Raw genomic sequence first — 19,879 nt, forward strand, 5'->3', positions numbered from 1 at the left:
GAGAGGTGTAGCATGTTCTCTTTGGCCAGAGGAAATGTGAGCAGTAACTGTTGAGCGAGACCATTTGTATAGCAAGTCTATACCCGGTTCCATTTGTCTTTGTCATGTTGCTAAGTGCTGTGACACAATCGACTCACTTCTTGAAATAAATCCATAATGTCATTAGTCGTTTCAGCAGCATACGCATTAATGTTTGCATATAAAAACACACTAGCTTTCTGTTGGGAATCTATTTGTTTTTCCTGAAGGGACTATTGTAACCCTAGGATACATTTCCAATGAAAATGGGAGAGCAAGCTGTGAAGACTAAACAGCCATGCGCTAGAGAGGTGACAGGAGAGGAGAATGGAATGAATGGTGAACATACCCATCGGTCCTTTCCTCGAGGCTAACAGGTGGAGAGATGAACAGAACACAATGGATGAACATAGCAATGGTAACAGTACAGCTCTGTTACAGCTGATTAATGAAAAACAAAAGCAAAATGTTTTCAAAGAACAGCACAGTTTTAACAGAAATGATTGTAACAATTAAGATCACTGTATCAGAAATGCTTTAATTATCTGTCTATTAAAATAAATGAGAAAACAACTGACCACAGAGGAATGAGATGATAAATGATCTAGTATATGATCTTATACTTCTTGGCTCACTCTACTGATACATTATACTCTTAGCACTAAAATACAACATCCTGCAACTGGTAATGAACTACCGAAAGACCAGAGGCACACTGAAACAAATTCTTTATACTCATGTCAGAAAGATACAGAAGTAAGATCAGTAAAACACTGCAACTTGGAAAAGTACGACATCATACCAAAATGGATGAGAAATTAGCATATTTTCATATCTGCCCCCCATTCCTTCCTCTGAAACATTAAACATGACATTTTAGGACAAGCAGCTTTTAGGTTGCTCCCTGCAAGAGGAGCAGGGCGAGAGCAGCATGTAATGCTGTGTTTCTGTAGGGCTGCCTTGTAACCGCAATGTCCCAAACACATGACTGTGGACTAAGGAAATAGGTCTTTCATCCGTTGTACTTACTATAACTGCCTGTTCAGAGGAGATAGGGAGGTAGTGTGGAGACCTGCTTTGACTACAAATACATTAGCTTCAGTACATACACATATGAACTTTCTCAATAATGTCCATATGTAGGTCCATTCAATGAGATTGCCTCCATTACCTCAGGTGTGTGTGTATGCGACAGTGACTCTGTCATCTGGACATGTTTGCTTCTCTGTGCCTGGTGTATAAAAAAGGTAGTTACAGAGCAATTCTGCTTTATAATGGAAATGATACTGTAGCTTTGAGAGCTTTTCTTTTCTGCCTCATTGTTAATCAAATGGTCAACCTCCCAGCACAGGGCCTCTTGACGACTTTCATCCACATTACAATTCATGGAGGGCTCAACCTCCCAGCGCCCAGGTCTCCAGGCCAATGTAATAGGCCAATTCCTCTCATTTATCTCTCTCAAAGAGAAAAAAGTGTTTGAACATAAAAACTGAGGCAACTCCAGTCACCGTAATAAACAATTTCATAACATGACCCTGAAATCCTAAAATGAATCAAATGGAAAATGTGAAACAGGGGATGTTCAGTAGTTTCCCTTTGGGCAGAGAGCACTTTTTGAAAATACTCCTCTCTGCTGTCTGCCCTGGGGTAGGAGTGTGTGTATAGATAGATGCTGTGGTAGAGGGACAGTACTCACCCCTTCACTGTTCTGGCCAGTCTTAGCCAGCATCTCCTGCAGGGCCCGCACAGAGAGAGACTGCTCCAGCACAAAGTTGCAGATGCATAGGTCTGGAGGGACATACTGGAAGAGACAGGAGGAGGGTAATCAGGGTTAGTGTTGTATGCAGGGGTTCCCAAACTTTTTATAGTCCCGTACCGCTTCAAACATTCAACCTCCAGCTGTGTACCCTCTCTAGCACCAGGGTCAGCTGTACCCCCTCTAGCACCAGGGTCAGCTGTACCCCCTCTAGCACCCTCAGCGTACTCTCAAATGTTGTTTTTTGCCATCATTGTAAGCCTGACACACACAGACACACTCAGTGGCGGTTCTGGGGTGGGGGCCAGGAGGCGCCAGTGCCCCTGTGACAACAATTTTGGACCCCCTTGTGGCCCCCCTAAATGTGGAGTATGAAATCATTTTTACATGACAAATTTTTGCTATCGTTCTTTTTTTACATCTGTTATGAGACAGTGGCAACGATGATGATTATGAACATGGTATTTTGCCTGCTAATGCCTGCAATGCAGTGAAGAAAACGATGACAACAATAACGTCAAATGTAACTGGCCCCTCTAACAGTACAACTGGCCCCAGCTTGGCCCCCCCAGTTGAATTGGTCTAGAACCGCCACTGCACACACTGTACAATACATTTATTAAACATAAGAAAGAGTGTGAGTTTTCCCACGAGCCGGGTCGTGGGAAGTGACAAAGAGCTCTTATTTGACCAGGGCACAAATAATAATATAATAATAATCAATCATTTTGCTCTTTATTTAGTCATCTTACATATAAAACCATTTGTTCATCGAAATGGTGAATAACTCACCACAGGTTAATGATAAGGTTGTGAATAACTCACCACAGGTTAATGAGAAGGTTGTGAATAACTCACCACAGGTTAATGAGAAGGTTGTGAATAACTCACCACAGGTTAATGAGAAGGTTGTGAATAACTCACCACAGGTTAATGAGAAGGTTGTGAATAACTCACCACAGGTTAATGAGAAGGTTGTGAATAACTCACCACAGGTTAATGAGAAGGTTGTGAATAACTCACCACAGGTTAATGAGAAGGTTGTGAATAACTCACCACAGGTTAATGAGAAGGTTGTGAATAACTCACCACAGGTTAATGAGAAGGTTGTGAATAACTCACCACAGGTTAATGAGAAGGTTGTGAATAACTCACCACAGGTTAATGAGAAGGTTGTGAATAACTCACCACAGGTTAATGAGAAGGTTGTGAATAACTCACCACAGGTTAATGAGAAGGGTGTGAATAACTCACCACAGGTTAATGAGAAGGGTGTGAATAACTCACCACAGGTTAATGAAAAGGGTGTGAATAACTCACCACAGGTTAATGAGAAGGTTGTGAATAACTCACCACAGGTTAATGAGAAGGTTGTGAATAACTCACCACAGGTTAATGAGAAGGTTGTGAATAACTCACCACAGGTTAATGAGAAGGTTGTGAATAACTCACCACAGGTTAATGAGAAGGTTGTGCTTGAACGGATGCACATAACTGCAATGTTGGGTTGTATTGGAGAGTCTCAGTCTTAAATCATTTTCCACACACAGTCTGTGCCTGTATTTAGTTTTCATGCTAGTGAGGGCCGAGAATCCAGTCTCACATAGGTAAGTGATTGCAAAGGGCATCAGTGTCTTAACAGTCTTAACTTGCCAAGGCAGGATACTCTGAGCGCAGCCCAATCCAGAAATCTGGCAGCGGCTTCTGATTAAATTACATTTTCACAGAACCGCTTGTTGCAATTTCGATGAGGCTCTGTTGTTCAGATATCAGTAAGTGGACGGGAGGCAGGGCATGAAAGGGATAACGAATCCAGTTGTTCGTGTCATCTGTGTCGGGGGAAGTACCTGTGTAATTGCCCACCCAAAACACTCAGTTGCTTCGCTATATCACGTTTGACATTGTCAGTAAGCTTGAGTTCATTTTCACACAAAACAATCATACAATGATGGAAAGACCTGTGTGTCTCCTTGTTAATTCAGACAGAAAAGAGCTCCAACTTCTTAAACATAGCCTCAATTTTGTCCCGCACATTGAATATAGTTGATTATAGTCCCTGTAATCCTAGATTCAGATCATTCAGGTGAGAAAAAACATCACCCAGATAGGCCAGTCGTGTGAGAAACTCATCATCTTGCAAGCAGTCAGACAAGTGAAAATTATGGTCAGTAAAGAAAACTTTTAGCTCGTCTCTCAATTTAAAAACAAATGTGTCAATACTTTGCCCCTTGATAACCAGCGTACTTCTGTAAGTTGTAAAAGTGTTACATGGTCGCTGCCCATATCATTGCATAGTGCAGAAAATGCACGAGAGTCCAGGGGCATTGCTTTAACAAAGTTAACCATTTTCACTGTATTGTCCAAATGTCTTTCAAGCTGTCAGGCATTCCCTTAGCAGCATTCCCTTAGCAGCATTCCCTTAGCAGCATTCCCTTAGCAGCATTCCCTTAGCAGCATTCCCTTAGCAGCATTCCCTTAGCAGCATTCCCTTAGCCTCTCGGTGGATGCTGCGGTTGCCTGTCCTAGCCACTAGGTAGCTCACCATATAAGACGCTTCTAGCCCCTTCTTATTAATGGTATCTGTTGCTTTCATACCCCTTACTACTCGAAAGTCGTCCAAATTTTCACTCAAAAAACTCCTGTGGCTTATTTTTCAAATTGGCATGCTTTGTTTATAAATGTTTGCGCAAGAGTGAAGGTTTCATCGAGTTGTGAGATAGTACTTTTGCACATATAACACACAGTGGCTTAGGAAAAGCACTACTCCCAATATAAGTGAACCCCAAATCAATGTAGTTCTCATATATATGCTTTTGGCAGTGAAACAAGGCTACTCAGGTGAGAAAAAAACCTCACCCAAATGTATAACCCCGTTGGAAAATATAAATGGACTGTTTGAAAATGTGAAGAGAAAAAAGGGTATTTTATTTTTTTCAATGTGAACCACATTTTTATTTGGCGTACCCCCGACGGCATTGCACATACCCCTGTTAGGGAATACCTACAGTAGACAATATGCAATTACAAGTGAGTATTTCAAACTGTGTTGAAAAGGCTAAAATATGAAATGTAAACCCAGAATAAGGCTTCATATTGGTCACTAGAGAAGACCAGTCCTCAGATTGTTTAGTCACAGACTGACTGAGTGTGTTGTTCACTCAGCATATTTGTCCATAACATCCATGACTGATAATCATAACAACCATCAATCACAAACACCAGAGATTGATTGCACTTGAAAACCAATTTGGGATGACTTTTCCACATTCCTTTAGCACTGCAGAGTGAGAGGAATGCAATAACACAGATGTCGTTGAAAACCTCAAAATCAATCTTATTTGATAGGGGAAAAGCTTACAGTCATTTGTCTCTATGCTGCTCCTAAAAACATTATGGAGTCCGGTCAACCCAGATTGCTCTACGTGATGCAACTTTTCAACTAAAGTTTTCATTTAAAATGAAAGGTAAAGTTTATACATGACTAATTCGAGCTTTAGCTACTGATTTTTTAAAAATGTATCCACTGATCAATGGCCAAATTCCAAATGATTACTGCCAGGGTTGGGGTCAATTCCATTTCAATTCCAGTCAATTGAGGAACAATTCCAATTATCTTCAATGCTTTTCAATTAGGAAAATGTGGAATTGGAATGTGGTTTACTTTCTGAATTGACTGGATGTGACCCCAACCCTGATTACAGACAGTACCTATAGCAGCGGTGTATGTGGATCTTGGTCAAACTAGAGCTCACACTCACAGAGAGTATATGAATCTGTGAGACAGAGCACAGTGGGACAGAGAGAGGGACTTCAGCACCCATCCCTTCTCCATACAGGACAGGGCAGCAGTCTGACAGAATGAGGCAGAGAGAGAGATACTTAGTGACCTGTACCGCTACAAGATAAATTAAGCACACCAAAAACACACTGTCCTCCTTTTTAGGTAGCAAGATGTAAAACTTGGCTAAACTAGTTCACCTTGTTAGAGGTAAATCTAACTTTAAATTGGAACATCAGACAACGTATTTCTGCTCTGCTGTGAGCCTACCTGCTTGCTACACTCAGGTAAAACAAAGTCAACATGTGAAAAAAATCTAGAGCTGTATCGATGCAGCTATCTGTTCTCTAGGCATTTTAATTATGCACATTTAAATCATGGTGGAGTATGAATCCAGAGAGCTTGACCACCGGCGGCATGACAGTGGATTTACGCCAGCAAAACAGAAATGTCATGATTTGTAGTGACTCGTGTAGTAACGCAGGGGTCGGCAACAGGCGAGGGATTATTTTTGGCCCCCCAAAGTGTTTAGTGAATAAATAAATAAATCATCATCATCATGGCGCGACCATTTGCCCCGACAAATATTGTCCTGTACCGGAAGCCAAGTGTCTCTCTCAGGGCAGCCTCCAGCATCAGCTTCAGAAATGTCAAAGATACTGTATGTCAAAATGGCTTAAAGTAATGTCCCCCGACTTCACTTTAACCAGTTCATCCTAGGGGGGCGCTGTGTCATTATTGGATAAAAAGACGTGCCCGTTTTAAGCGCAATATTTTGTCACAAAAAGATGCTCGACTATGCATGGAATTGATAGCTTTGGAAAGAAAACACTCTGACGTTTCCAGAACTGCAAAGATATTCACTGTGAGTGCCCTAGAACAGAAGCTTCAGGCAAAACCAAGATGAAACTGCAACCAGGAAATTAGCAGGATTTCTGAGGCTGTTTTTCATTATCTCCTTATATGGCTGTGAATGCGACAGGAATGAGCCTGCCCTTTCTATCGTTTCCCCAAGGTGTCTGCAGCATTGTGACGTATTTGTAGGCATATCATTGGAAGATTGACCATAAGAGACTACATTTGCCAAGTGTCCGCACGGTGTCCTGCGTGGAAATTGGTGCACAAAACTCAGCTGCTGGTATTTTTCCATGGGATTCTGAGACGAAAGCATGCTTCCACGAACGGCATATCAATGAAGAGATATGTGAAAAAAACACCTTGAGGATTGATTCAAACAACGTTTGCCATGTTTCGGTCGATATTATGGAGTTAATTTGGAAAAAAGTTAGACGTTTTGGTGACTGAATTTTCGGTTCGTTTCGGTAGCCAAATGTGATGTACAAAACGGAGCGATTTGTCCTACACAAATAATCTTTCAGGGAAAACTGGACATCTGCTATGTAACTGAGAGTCTCCTCATTGAAAACATTCAAAGTTCTTCAAAGGTAAATTATTTTATTTGATTGCTTTTCTGTTTTTTGTGAAAATGTTGCGTGCTAATTGCTACGATAAATGCTAAGCTAGCTATCAATACTCTTACACAAATGCTTGATTTTCTATGGTTCAAAAGCATATTTTGAAAATCTGAGATGACAGTGTTGTTAAGAAAAGGCTAAGCTTGAGAGCAGGCATATTTATTTCATTCATTCAATTTTCATTCATTTTTAGAAATCGTTAACGTTGCGTTATGGTAATGAGCCTGCGGGTGTATTCACGATCCCGGATCCGGGATGGCTAAGATCAAGAGGTTAATGACCTATTATTATGCAGTCAATTTTGAGATGACCACAATTTTATAGTAAAAAAACACACACACACACACACACACGACTTACCACGACAGAAGCACAAACGATATAAAAACTTCCATTTGATCAGCACCCAACCCAGAGCCCTCTAAGCAAGCTGTTTTCTAGAAATACCTCTCCTGATCCACTCTTTCTTGGCATGCTGTTGGGGAAACACAATACGGGGTAGCAGGGAGGAACCTGCTCCAACCATACCTCCACACCCTGGTTTCCCCAGGTGGATAACAGGCGACCTCTGACAGCAGAATGGAGCGGTCTGGTAATGAGAGGGATGTTGGGGCTCTGGGGGCGTAGGCCTGTGTGTCCTCAATCAGAGAGGGCATATCATGAAGACAGCTTTACAGCAGCTTGTCTACACACTGCTCTCTTGTTTATGTCCCATGCTGTGGGAGGGGAGCAACTAGACTGGGCTTCCCATCTCCTCTGGGGAGGAGGTCTAAAGGGTTACACACCTCTTTCACTTTGATTGCCCAAAAGAGATGACCTATCAATATACCTCCTTCGTGTTCACTATAATGCATGGGTGGGAAAACGTTTTGGCTCGAGGGCCACATCGGGATTTCGAAATTCAAGAGGGCCACACAGATTTTTTTGGGACTGACTTGTTGTGAAAATCAATTTGAGGGCCAGAAATTGGGCAGTTATTGGGCAGTTATTACTCACACCTCCCTTGGGCCGGATTGAATAGGCCATAGTTTGCCCACCCCGGGCATAATGGCAGAGCACATCCTGTGCATTAGAGCAGTTGGCTGAATCCTCATCTCATCTAAATATTGATTGACCATCTCATTTATTAAACATTGACTTTACAGTACAGACGTGTATTGTTGATTTAGAGATGGGGGGCTTCAGCTCTCTGGTGGTCCTACCATGGGATAGCTAACAGGGAAGAGCAGCTAGCCATAAATCACAATCAACTGCTTATTCATTGGCTGATTGATGTCACAGTTTAAAGTGTCAATTAGCAGTTGAAACAATAACAAAGTTAACTCCCCGCTACTGTTTTGCTAAAAAGCAGAGGGATGGGGCCAGCTTGCTCATAACTTGCAGATAGTTGTTGACACTTCAACTAGGATTAGGGGGCATGGCAATTTGTGACTTGTTTTGGTTAACAGTGGCTGTATCGGAGGGGGAGTAGTTTCACCTCTGCTAAAGCAATCAGTATTAGTGTTAGTACTTGAGTCTCCCTTGGTTTCTCAGCGGCAGCTGTAAACGGTGGTTGTGTCAGTGGCTCCATACCATGCTCTCACGTCAGTATCTTACTTAGTTATTTTCTGATGATCTAATTTCTGTTCTTTAGTAGCTTTGGCAACGATGTGTGTTTTGGTCCACTCAAGCTTAACATTGTTTTCATCTATCGCCCAGCAGGTGCCTTGACACCTTGCTAATTTCACGACGATGGTTCACCGCTCTTCGTACTTGGCAACTTCAACCTCCCGACGTCTGCCCTTGATTCATGTCTTTCCAACTCCCTCTTTCCACTCCTTGCCTCTTTTGACCTCATCTTTATTAGAGGCTGTTTGCCTACTAATCTCACGACGATCCTCCATGTCTCTGATCACTACTTTGTTTCCTTTTCGGTCTCCTTTTCCTCCAACCCGAGTCACTCAGCCCCTACCCAGATAGTCATGTGACGGTACATTCTTCGCTCTCTCTCCCACTACTCTCTACTCTTCTTTCGTATCATCTCTCTCTTCTGTTAAATGCTTCTCCCTCCTGTCTTCTGATTCTGCGGCCCTACTCTCCTCCCTTTTCCGCATCCTATGACTCGCACTGTCCCCTTTCAATGAGTGACTCATTGCGAGCTTACAGAACAGGGCTGCAGGCATCTAAGCGAAAATGGAGGAAAAATACATTTCCGCAAGACCTATCATCCTTTCACTCCTTCTCTACCTTCTCTTCTGTATCTGCTGTAAAAGCCACTTCCTATTACTCTAAATTTCAAACTTCTACCTCTAACCCTAGGAAACTATTTTCATCCTTCTTCCTTAATCCTCCACCCCCTCCTTCCTCCCTCTCTGCTGACGACTTTGTCAACCACGTTGAAAAGAAGGTTGACGACATACACTCACACAGAACTACCCAACGCCTTGAGCTCTTTCTCCCCTTTCTCTCCAGATGAAATCCTGCGACCAGTGAGGACTGGCCGCCAGAAAACCTGCCCACTCGACCCCATCCCCTCCTCTAGACCATCTCTGTAGACCTTTCACATTCCTCTTCCCTCATCAACTCATCCCTGACCACAGACTGTGTCCCCTCTGACTTCAAAATGGCCAGAGAAACCTTCTCAAGAAACCAACACCCGACTCATCTGACATCAAAAACTTTTTTTTATTTTTTATTTTACACTTGAGAGTGCGGTCTCTGACCAACTTGCCTGCTATTTCTCTCAGAACGATCTTCTTGACCCTAACCAGTCAGGCTTCAAGTTGGGTCACTCAACCGAGACTGGCCACTACAGTGTCATGAAGGCTCTCCACCAAAGCTGACTTTCTCTCCTCTGTTCTCATTCTTCCAGATCTATCCACTGTGTCTGCAGCATTACATTTACATTTAAGTCATTTAGCAGACGCTCTTATCCAGAGCGACTTACAAATTGGTGCATACACCTTATGACATCCAGTGGAACAGCCACTTTACAATAGTGCATCTAAATCTTTTTAGGGGGGGTGAGAAGGATTACTTACCCTATCCTAGGTATTCCTTGAAGAGGTGGTGCATGGTGTCCCCCAGGGATCGTTTCTCTCTATACACCAAGTTACTCGGCTCTGTCATATCCTCACATGGTCTCCTATCATTGCTATACGAATGAAACTCAACTACTCAACTACCTCTGCATATCTCAGCTGGGATATCGGCCCACCACCTCAAACCTCGACAAGATGGAGCTGCTCTTCCTCCCGGGGAAGGCCTGCCCGCATAAAGATCTCATCACGGTTGACAACTCCAGTGTCTCCCTCCCAGAGTGCAAAGAATCTTAGTGTGACCCTGGAGAATACCCTGTTGTTCTAGACTAACATCAAAGCAGTGACTCGCTCCTCCAGGTTCATGCTCTACAACATCCGTAGAGTACGACCCTACCTCACACGCAGGCCCTAATCCAGGCACTTGTCCTCTCCCGCCTGGACTACTGGAAATTGCTGTTGGCTGGGCTCCCCGCTTGTGCCATCCATGCAACTTATCCAGAATGCGGCAGTCCCCTGGTTTCCAACCTTCCCAAGTTCTCCCATGTCACACCGCTCCTCCGCACACTCCACTGGCATCCAGTCGAGGCTCGCATCCACTACAAGACCACGGTGCTTACCTATGAAACTGCAAGAGAAATTGCCCCTCCCTACCTTCAGGCTCAAACCCTCAATGTGAGCACTCCCTTCTGCCACCTCTGGTCCCTTGACCCTCCCAGCCCAGTCCAAGATGTTCTCTGTCCTGGCACTCCAATGATGGAACCAGCTTCCCCCTGAAGTCCTGGCACTCCAATGGTGGAACCAGCTTCCCCCTGAAGTCCTGGCACCCCAATGGTGGAACCAGCTTCCCCCTGAAGTCCTGGCACCCCAATGGTGGAACCAGCTTCCCCCTGAAGTCCTGGCACCCCAATGGTGGAACCAGCTTCCCCCTGAAGTCCTGGCACCCCAATGGTGGAACCAGCTTCCCCCTGAAGTCCTGGCACCCCAATGGTGGAACCAGCTTCCCCTGAAGTCCCTGCCCATCTTCCGAAAGCACCTGAAACCCTACCTCTTCCATTCACACCTCACCTCCCACAAAAAACAAGTCAGGACCCAACACTTGCACTTGAACCCCCCAACCCCCCCCGCTCTCCTTTCTAGCTCTGACTCTGCTGAAATTGACTTACAATAACTGTGATAGCTAGGTGGGACAACCACATATGTTAAGGTATATGTACTAGCTAAGTCGCTTTTGATAAAAGCATCTGCTAAATTACTAAATTGCTGGAGAAATGTAACCACACTCAAATTCAAAAAGACAGAGCTATGGATGCATGAGTTTAAAATTATGACCAAGTTTTAGGCTATACAGTGTTTGTTTATATTTACTTTGTTTACACACATTGGAGTAAAACAAGCTGACAGTTGAACTAAGCTCATGAGGCATTTATAAGTTATATTCTTCAAGAATCAAATGGGTCCATATCATTAACTAATTAATCTAAAATAATGTAGCTACTGCTGATTGTCCCTTTAAACATGCACCACTTAAATCAACATTATTGGTGCCTTGTGTCTGTGTCCCTAAGCCACACAAGTCGATTTGTTTCATCACTAGGGAGGGGGGCATCCAAGTCAATCTGATCATTCTGATCTTGGGTTGTGGTTGTAGTGGTAGTTGCATCATTTTCCCCCCTTCCTCGTCTCTTATCCCTGGGGGATGATGGTGTTTCATACAAACTGTAACACCAGGCAATGAAGACAAAGTGGCAGACAGTGAGATCATCCATCACACCTGTCTAGTGTAATTACCATCCATTCTTGGATGGAAGCATCCAGACCTTCCCAACTTCCTCTCCTTCAATCCCTAGGTGAGTGCTGTGGGGTAAGGGTAAAGAGGGGGAATACTGTTGCTGTGCAGCGCATACATAAATCACCATCACCCCAAAACGCGCTCCCTCTCTCTCTTACGTTCTGTGTCTGACTTTCCGGCCTCACTGAAATTAATCAGAGACCATGTTAAATGTTTATGATTAAAATAACAATCAATGAGGAAATATCCAATTAGCCTGTACTGTCAACAGGCTCTCCCATGGGAAAATAATCATGCCATGTTACAGTAAAAGAGGGATGGGACTGGGGAAGTGCTGATGAGGGAGACAACCACTGGCTTCACTGTGTAATATTGCCACTTGGATATCTGCAGCGCTGCAAAGTGGCTTCTTTGATGTACCATGCTGCAATGCTTTCATAGACCTATACAGCAGTGTTCTTTTTCCAAGTACAGTTGAAGTCGGACGTTTACATACACCTTAGCCAAATACATTTAAACTCAGTTTTTCACAATTCCTGACATTTAATCCTAGTAAAAATTCCCTGTCTTAGGTCAGTTCGGATCACCACTTTATTTTAAGAATGTGAAATGTCAGAATAATAGTAGAGAATTATTTATTTCAGCTTTTATTTCTTTCATCACATTCCCAGTGGGTCAGACGTTTACATACTTTCAAATAGTATTTGGTAGCATTGCCTTTAAATTGTTTAACTTGGGTCAAGCGTTTCGGGTAGCCTTCCACACAAGCTTCCCACAATAAGTTGGGTGTATTTTGGCCCATTCCTCCTGACAGAGCTGGTGTAACTGAGTCAGGTTTGTAGGCCTCCTTGCTCGCACACGCTTTTTCAGTTCTGCCCGCACATTTTCCAAAGGTTTGAGGTCAGGGCTTTGTGATGGCCACTCCAATACCTTGACTTTGTTGTCCTTAAGCCATTTTGCCACAACTTTGGAAGTATGCTTGGGGTCATTGTCCATTTGGAAGACCCATTTGCGACCAAGCTTTAACCTCCTAACTGATGTCTTGAGATGTTGCTTCAATATAGCCACATAATTTTCCTTCCTCAGGATGCCATCTATTTTGTGAAGTGCACCAGTCCTTCCTGCAGCAAAGCACCCCCACAACATGATGCTGCCACCCCCGTGCTTCACGGTTGGGATGGTGTTCTTCTGCTTGCAAGCCTCCCCTTTTATCCTCCAAACATAATGATGGTCATTCTGACCAAACAGTTTCATCAGACCAGAAGACATTTCTCCAAAATGCTCAGCAAGGAGAAGCCACTGCTCCAAAACCATCATACAAAAGCCAGACTACGGTTTGCAACTGCACATGGGGACAAAGATCGTACTCTTTGTCCCCATGTGCAGTTGCAAACCGTAGTCTGGCTTTTTTGTATGATGGTTTTGGAGCAGTGGCTTCTCCTTGCTGAGCGACCTTTCAGGTTATGTCATTATAGGACTCGTTTTTTCTGTGGATATAGATAGGTTTGTACCTGTTTCCTCCAGCATCTTCACAAGGTCCTTTGCTGTTGTTCTGGGATTGATTTACACTTTTCGCACCAAAGTACGGTCATCTCTAGGAGACAGAACGGGTCTCCTTCCTAAGCGGTATGATGGCTGCGTGGTCCCATGGTGTTTATACTTGCGTACTATTGTTTGTACAGATGAACGTGGTACATTCAGGCATTTGTAAATTGCTCCCAAGGATGAACCAGACTTGTGGAGGTCTACAATATTTATTTCTGAGGTCTTGGCTGATTTCTTTTGATTTTCCCATGATGTCAGTCAAAGAGGCATTGAGTTTGAAGGTAGGCCTTGAAATACATCCACAGGCACACCTATAATTGTCCCAAATGATGTCAATTAGCCTATCAGAAGTTTCTAAAGCCATGATGGAATTTTCCAAGCCGTTTAAAGGCACAGTCACCTTACTGTATGTAAACTTCTGACCCACTGGAGTTGTGAAATATGAAACAAGTCATTTTCTTAATTTCACTTCACCAATTTGGAATATTTTGTGTATGTCTATTACTTGAAATCCAAATAAAAAACACATTTAAATTACAGGTTGTAATGCAACAAAATAGGAAAAACGCCAAGGGGGATGAATACTTTTGCAAGGCACTGTACCTAGATCCTTTGATGTGAAAAAATATTTTGTTTAAAACAAATGAAGCTTCACTCAATCCATCATTATATAACTTGCAGTAATTTTGCACTTAGTGGCACAAACCACACTGACAAAGTACCAGGCTGCATTACAGCTTTGAGCAATTATAGCAAACAACAACAGTTTGTTTATAAACTAGTCAAGCAAAACAGCATGGTGTAACTTCTCCAAATTGAGCATTATCATTAAACTGGAGGCCTGCTGAGAAGTACAATCAGGAAAAAAAATTATACACGTAGAATCTAGACTGACAATTATACCAATAGTTATACCAATAACTTACAGGCATTTTGCTGATATCGTTCATTACAATAATGGGCCTATACTAGTGAAATGTAAAGTTTGAAATGAAATAAGTTTGCTAATATGGGTTTGTTAATGGGACAATTGATGGCTTCAACCATCAAACTAGTAGTAGTGGTTGCTTAAATTATTGCAAAAAAACTGTGGTTTATCGTTTATCAGATCAATTCAGGCAATGTATTGCTATATGGATTTTTGTCCATATCAGCCAGCTTTATGATGTGGTACAGTAAGCTGTTTCCATGTTGCTCTCAGTCTGTCCCTGGTTTATGAGTAGTCACTGGTTACGTGTGTAGACCCTGGTAACGTAAAGACCCTGGTAACGTAAAGACCCTGGTAACGTAAAGACCCTGGAAACGTAAAGACCCTGGAAACGTAAAGACCCTGGTAACGTAAAGACCCTGGAAACGTAAAGACCCTGGTAACGTAAAGACCCTGGTAACGTAAAGACCCTGGAAACGTAAAGACCCTGGTAACGTAAAGACCCTGGTAACGTAAAGACCCTGGAAACGTAAAGACCCTGGTAACGTAAAGACCCTGGTAACGTAAAGACCCTGGTAACGTAAAGACCCTGGTAACGTAAAGACCCTGGAAACGTAAAGACCCTGGTAACGTAAAGACCCAGGTAACGTAAAGACCCAGGTAACGTAAAGACCCTGGTAACGTAAAGACCCTGGTAACGTAAAGACCCTGGAAACGTAAAGACCCTGGTAACGTAAAGACCCTGGTAACGTAAAGACCCTGGAAACGTAAAGACCCAGGAAACGTAAAGACCCTGGTAACGTAAAGACCCAGGTAACGTAAAGACCTTGGTAACGTAAAGACCCTGGTAACGTAAAGACCCTGGTAACGTAAAGACCCTGGTAACGTAAAGACCCTGGTAACGTAAAGACCCTGGTAACGTAAAGACCCTGGTAACGTAAAGACCCTGGTAACGTAAAGACCCTGGTAACGTAAAGACCCGGGTAACGTAAAGACCCGGGTAACGTAAAGACCCGGGTAACGTAAAGACCCTGGTAAAGTGTACAACCTGTTTACGTAAAGCACCTGGTAACGAAAAGACCCTGGTAACGTAAAGACCCTGGTAACATAAAACCCGGGTAACGTAAAAACCTGGTAATGTAAAGACCCGGGTAACGTAAAGACCCTGGTAAAGTGTACAACCTGGTAACGTAAAGACCCTGGTAAACGTAAAACCCGGGTAACGTAAAGACCCTGGTAATGTAAAGACCCTGGTAACGTAAAACCCGGGTAACGTAAAGACCCTGGTAATGTAAAGATCCGGGTAACGTAAAGACCCTGGTAAAGTGTACAACCTGGTTACGTGTACAACCTGGTTAGGTGTACAACCTGGTTACGTGTACAACCTGGTTACGTGTAGCTGGACTTGAATCATTTTAAACTCAGTGAATATGTGCTTCCCATGCAGCTTTGCTGAGCCCTGGGATTCTCTCATCCCACTCAATGGACACTGTGGAGAACACCTGAGAAGACCCCTCAAATACACCCTGTTTCAGAAGCGTATTATCTACACTCAACTGTATGAGAATCAGCCACTCTGGTGATGATACCACATTCAAAATGTTCATTTCCGGTAGGAAATCCTGGATTATATCTTGGAGCAAGAGCCACTCTGAAATTCTGTCTAATTTTCTTTGCATAAGCTTTCAGTTTGAGAGAAACAAACAATGAATCATGTCACAGGCCTATTCCTCTTCACAGTATGTCGTCTCTCTGTGCCTACCTTTGCCTCTGACGTGGGTTCAAGGTAGCACAGTCGATTGCCGAGCCCCTCTGCTGTCAGGCAGAACTTGCGATTCTCCTTGTGGATGCAGGCGACACACTGGAGCACCACTTCATCATCCTGTCAAGACAACATTTTCAGATTGAGAGGAGAGAGAGGAAAACCACCACTACCCTCAACAGGAGCCCACCAACCACCTGTTAACACGGAGAGATTCTTCACTTCTCTTTGAATCTAGTGTGTAGTTATGACCTTTATGGAAACGGGAGATTCAACTCCCCAGACACTGGACAGGTAGATAGGGAAGGTCATGCACATTGTACTTAATTGTGGAACATTACAGTTCATGTCCTACTGGTTGAAGATTCAGGCTCCACCATATATTCTCAATTATCCAATATTCCAGCAGCAAAATAGGTACCTTAAAACATCAGGGAAATCTTTTTTTTCACCTTTATTTCACCTTCAACTTTATCATGGTAAACTGGTGGTCTAAATTTCTGGTCTATTGCTTCTCAATGAGGTCATGGTGACACACCATGCAGAACAGGAGAACAGGATGACACAAATGCTGAAGAAAAGGACTACCTACCCTGAGGAGTTAAAATGGATGACTGACATATGTTCTCCTATGTAGGCTCTCTGTTTCTGGCTGTTCATTGGGAAGTCTTCTGCCAATGTGATCAAACAGAAAGTATCCGTCCGGGATTCCTTCAAGTCTGCCGAACATCCTTTGGGCTATTTACACTGTTTATATAGCACAAATGAGGCTGATGCAATTGATTGGAGAGTTCAGGTTTAAAAGGAAATAATGATCTAGCTAAATGTCGAAATGTATGCTAAGGAGCATCATCAAGCATCTAGCTGTGTATTGCTTTGGGCTGGATTTGCTCATTAGACAAGAAACTGATCCATGTAATTTGCAAATAAATTCATAAAAAATCCTACAATGTGATTTTCTAGATTTTTTTCCCTCATATTGTCTGTCATAGTTGAAGTGTACCTATGTTGACAATTACAGGCCTCTCATCTTTTTAAGTGGGAGAACTTGCACAATTGGTGGCTGACTAAATACTTTTTTGCCCACTGTAGCATGCATTTTACTGAGTAAATAGATAATTTGGTTTTATTCATAGACCGATTTGGAGTCAGTACAGGTACTAATAACAGCTGATAATGTATTTTCACCAGAATCACCACATTCTAGTCATCAATATAGTTATTACAGCTATATGCAGGAAAACTGCAAATATCTGTTACGGTTTTCATGCGGTGAAGGAGAGTGCGGCGTGGTTATATATGCCATTTAGCAGACGCTTTTATCCAAAGCGACTTACAGTCATGTGTGCATACATTCTACGTATGGGTGGTCCCGGGAATCGAACCCACTACCCTGGCGTTACAAGCACCATGCTCTACCAACTGTGCTACAGAAGGACCAGATACATCTTTAATGACGATGAAAAAACAAACAATACAAAAACAACAAACATAACGTGAAAACCTATAACAGCCTAAACTGGTGCAAACTAACACAGAGACAGGAACAATCACCCACGAAACACTCAAAGAATATGGCTGCCTAAATATGGTTCCCAATCAGAGACAACGATAAACACCTACCTCTGATTGAGAACCACTCCAGACAGCCATAGACTATACTAGATACCCCCACTAAGCCACAAACTCAATACCTAACAAAACCCCAAGACAAAACACACCACAATAAACCCATGTCACACCCTGGCCTGACCAAAATAATAAAGAAAACACAAAATACTAAGACCAGGGCGTGACAATATCCACTATATCTAGTATAGCTATATCAATATTTTCTTGTTGGAAAACTATTTTTGGTTATGTCAGACTGTGTATTATAATTGTATGAATGTTATACAACATAATCAATATCAGCATATAAACATCCCTCGGCATTTGGTTAATGAACATCTCTGTTAGAGAATTACTGAGCAGTTTATGAATGATTAACAGGACGATTATTCACGCCTGTTTTACACTAGTTCTATACACATAACAAATGGGAATCGCTCTAGAAATAAATGACAATGTTAAAAGGATGCGAGTCATTAAAGCTGTAAGCAAGTTCCATTTGTACTACAGTAATACTGCAGCGACCCTAACCACATCACTGTTGAATGTTCAGACTGTATCATGTCATTATGCTAAAGTATACAGCTTACTGACAGAGCCCGCAATCTGAAAATAAATATAATCAAATACCCTCGTTCTGAAAATGTTGTGATTGCATTTACAAGACTCGCTGGCAGCTTAAACGGTGAAATGTATATTATTCTATTCCCAGCGTAACAGGCAGGCAGAATGGCTGATGTTGTTGCTAACTGTGCAGCCGTGGTAGCACTCCAGAGCCGAGCGGTGCAGCAGCATTCAACCCTGTGTCGCTGTGTGTCTGAACATCAGTGTAAAAGGCAATGTGACAGGCCCCGAGGTCTTAAAAAACACTTCAGACATGTTTTCAAGTTGTCTATGTTCGCATTGTAATAGCTGCCAGTGAGGAAATTATCAATCCATGCACGTTATGGCACTACTGCCTACAATACCTTTTCCTATGCACTCTTTCCCCTTTCATGATATGTTTAAGCCTTGAGGACATTTTTATAGCAGAAAATATTGGTTTTGGATGGCCAATTCAACTACAGCATACAAAATAGTACAGCGGATGCTGAGGTAACCTTTCCCTGACCCTGTCTGGCCATGGCTGACCTCAACACTATCATCCCAGACACCCAGGACCCACTGCAATTCCCATACCACCCCAACAGATGACGCAATCTCTATTGCACTCCACACTGCCCTTTTCCACCTGGACGAAAGGAACACCTACTTCAGGTGCACGACTTCAACACCATCATTAAGTTTGCCGACTACACAGCGCTGTTACTGTAGGCCTGATTACCGTCAACGAGACGGCATATAGGGAGGATGTCAGTGACCTGGCAGTGTGGTCAGTAAGACAAAAGAGCTGATCGTGGACTAGAGGAAACGGAGGGCCGACAACATCCCTATTCCCATCGACAGGGTTGTAGTGGAGCGTGTTGAGAACTTCAATTTCCTGTGTCCACATGATTATGGACCTATCATGGTCCAAACACACCAACATAGATGTGAAGAGGGTATGACAATGACTCTTCGCCAATCAGGAAGCTGAAAAGATTTAGCATGGGCCCTCAAATCCTCAAAAAATTCTACAACTTCACCATTGGAAGAATTTTGACTGGCTGCTTCACCGCTTGGTATGGAAACTGCTTGGCATCTGACAACAAAGCGCTACACAGTGTAGTGTGTACAGCCAAGTACATCACTGAGGCCGAGCTCCCTGCCATCCAGGACTTCTATACCAGGCGGTGTCAAAGGAAGGCCCTAAAAATTGTCAAAGACTCCAGCCACCAAAGTCATAGACTGTTCTCACTGCTAACGCAGGCAAGCGGTATAAGAGCACCAAGTCTGATCAAAAGGCTCCTGAACAGCTTCTACCCCCAAGCCATAAGACTGCTGAACAGTTAATCAAATGGCTACCCGGACTATTTGTATTGATCCTTTAAAAAAAAAAGTTTTGCACTTGCACTGGCTCTATGCGCACTGACTGGAATCTACCCACACAATCACATCAACACTCTCGTACCCCTGCACATTGACTCTGTACCGGCACTCCTTGTACTGAACAAAAATATAAATGCAACAATTTCCAATATTTTAGAGTTACAGTTCATATAAGGAAATCAGTTAATTGAAAAAAAATCATTAGGAGGTTATAGGCCCACCCACTTGG

At 43.0% G+C, this 19,879-nt stretch overlaps 1 protein-coding gene across 11 annotated transcripts in view; it reads right to left on the reverse strand.

Moving 5' to 3' along the window:
• Nucleotides 1-19,879, reverse strand: part of LOC118369092 (ryanodine receptor 3-like) — a 168,235-nt gene that overhangs the window by 117,847 nt on the left and 30,509 nt on the right. For 6 of the 11 annotated variants that reach the window (XM_052496885.1, XM_052496883.1, XM_052496887.1 and 3 more), the window contains exons 2-3: nt 16,072-16,191; nt 1,715-1,819 (exon numbers count right to left, since the gene is read on the reverse strand). In XM_052496885.1, coding sequence (XP_052352845.1) covers nt 1,715-1,819; nt 16,072-16,191 — 225 coding nt within the window. Of the gene's footprint in view, nt 1-367; nt 389-1,714; nt 1,820-16,071; nt 16,192-19,879 lie in introns of all 11 variants that reach the window. The other 5 variants (XM_052496880.1, XM_052496879.1, XM_052496881.1 and 2 more) reach the window with 1 other exon arrangement.

Source organism: Oncorhynchus keta, chromosome 35, assembly GCF_023373465.1.
Source record: "Oncorhynchus keta strain PuntledgeMale-10-30-2019 chromosome 35, Oket_V2, whole genome shotgun sequence".
Taxonomy (NCBI): Eukaryota; Metazoa; Chordata; class Actinopteri; order Salmoniformes; family Salmonidae; genus Oncorhynchus; species Oncorhynchus keta.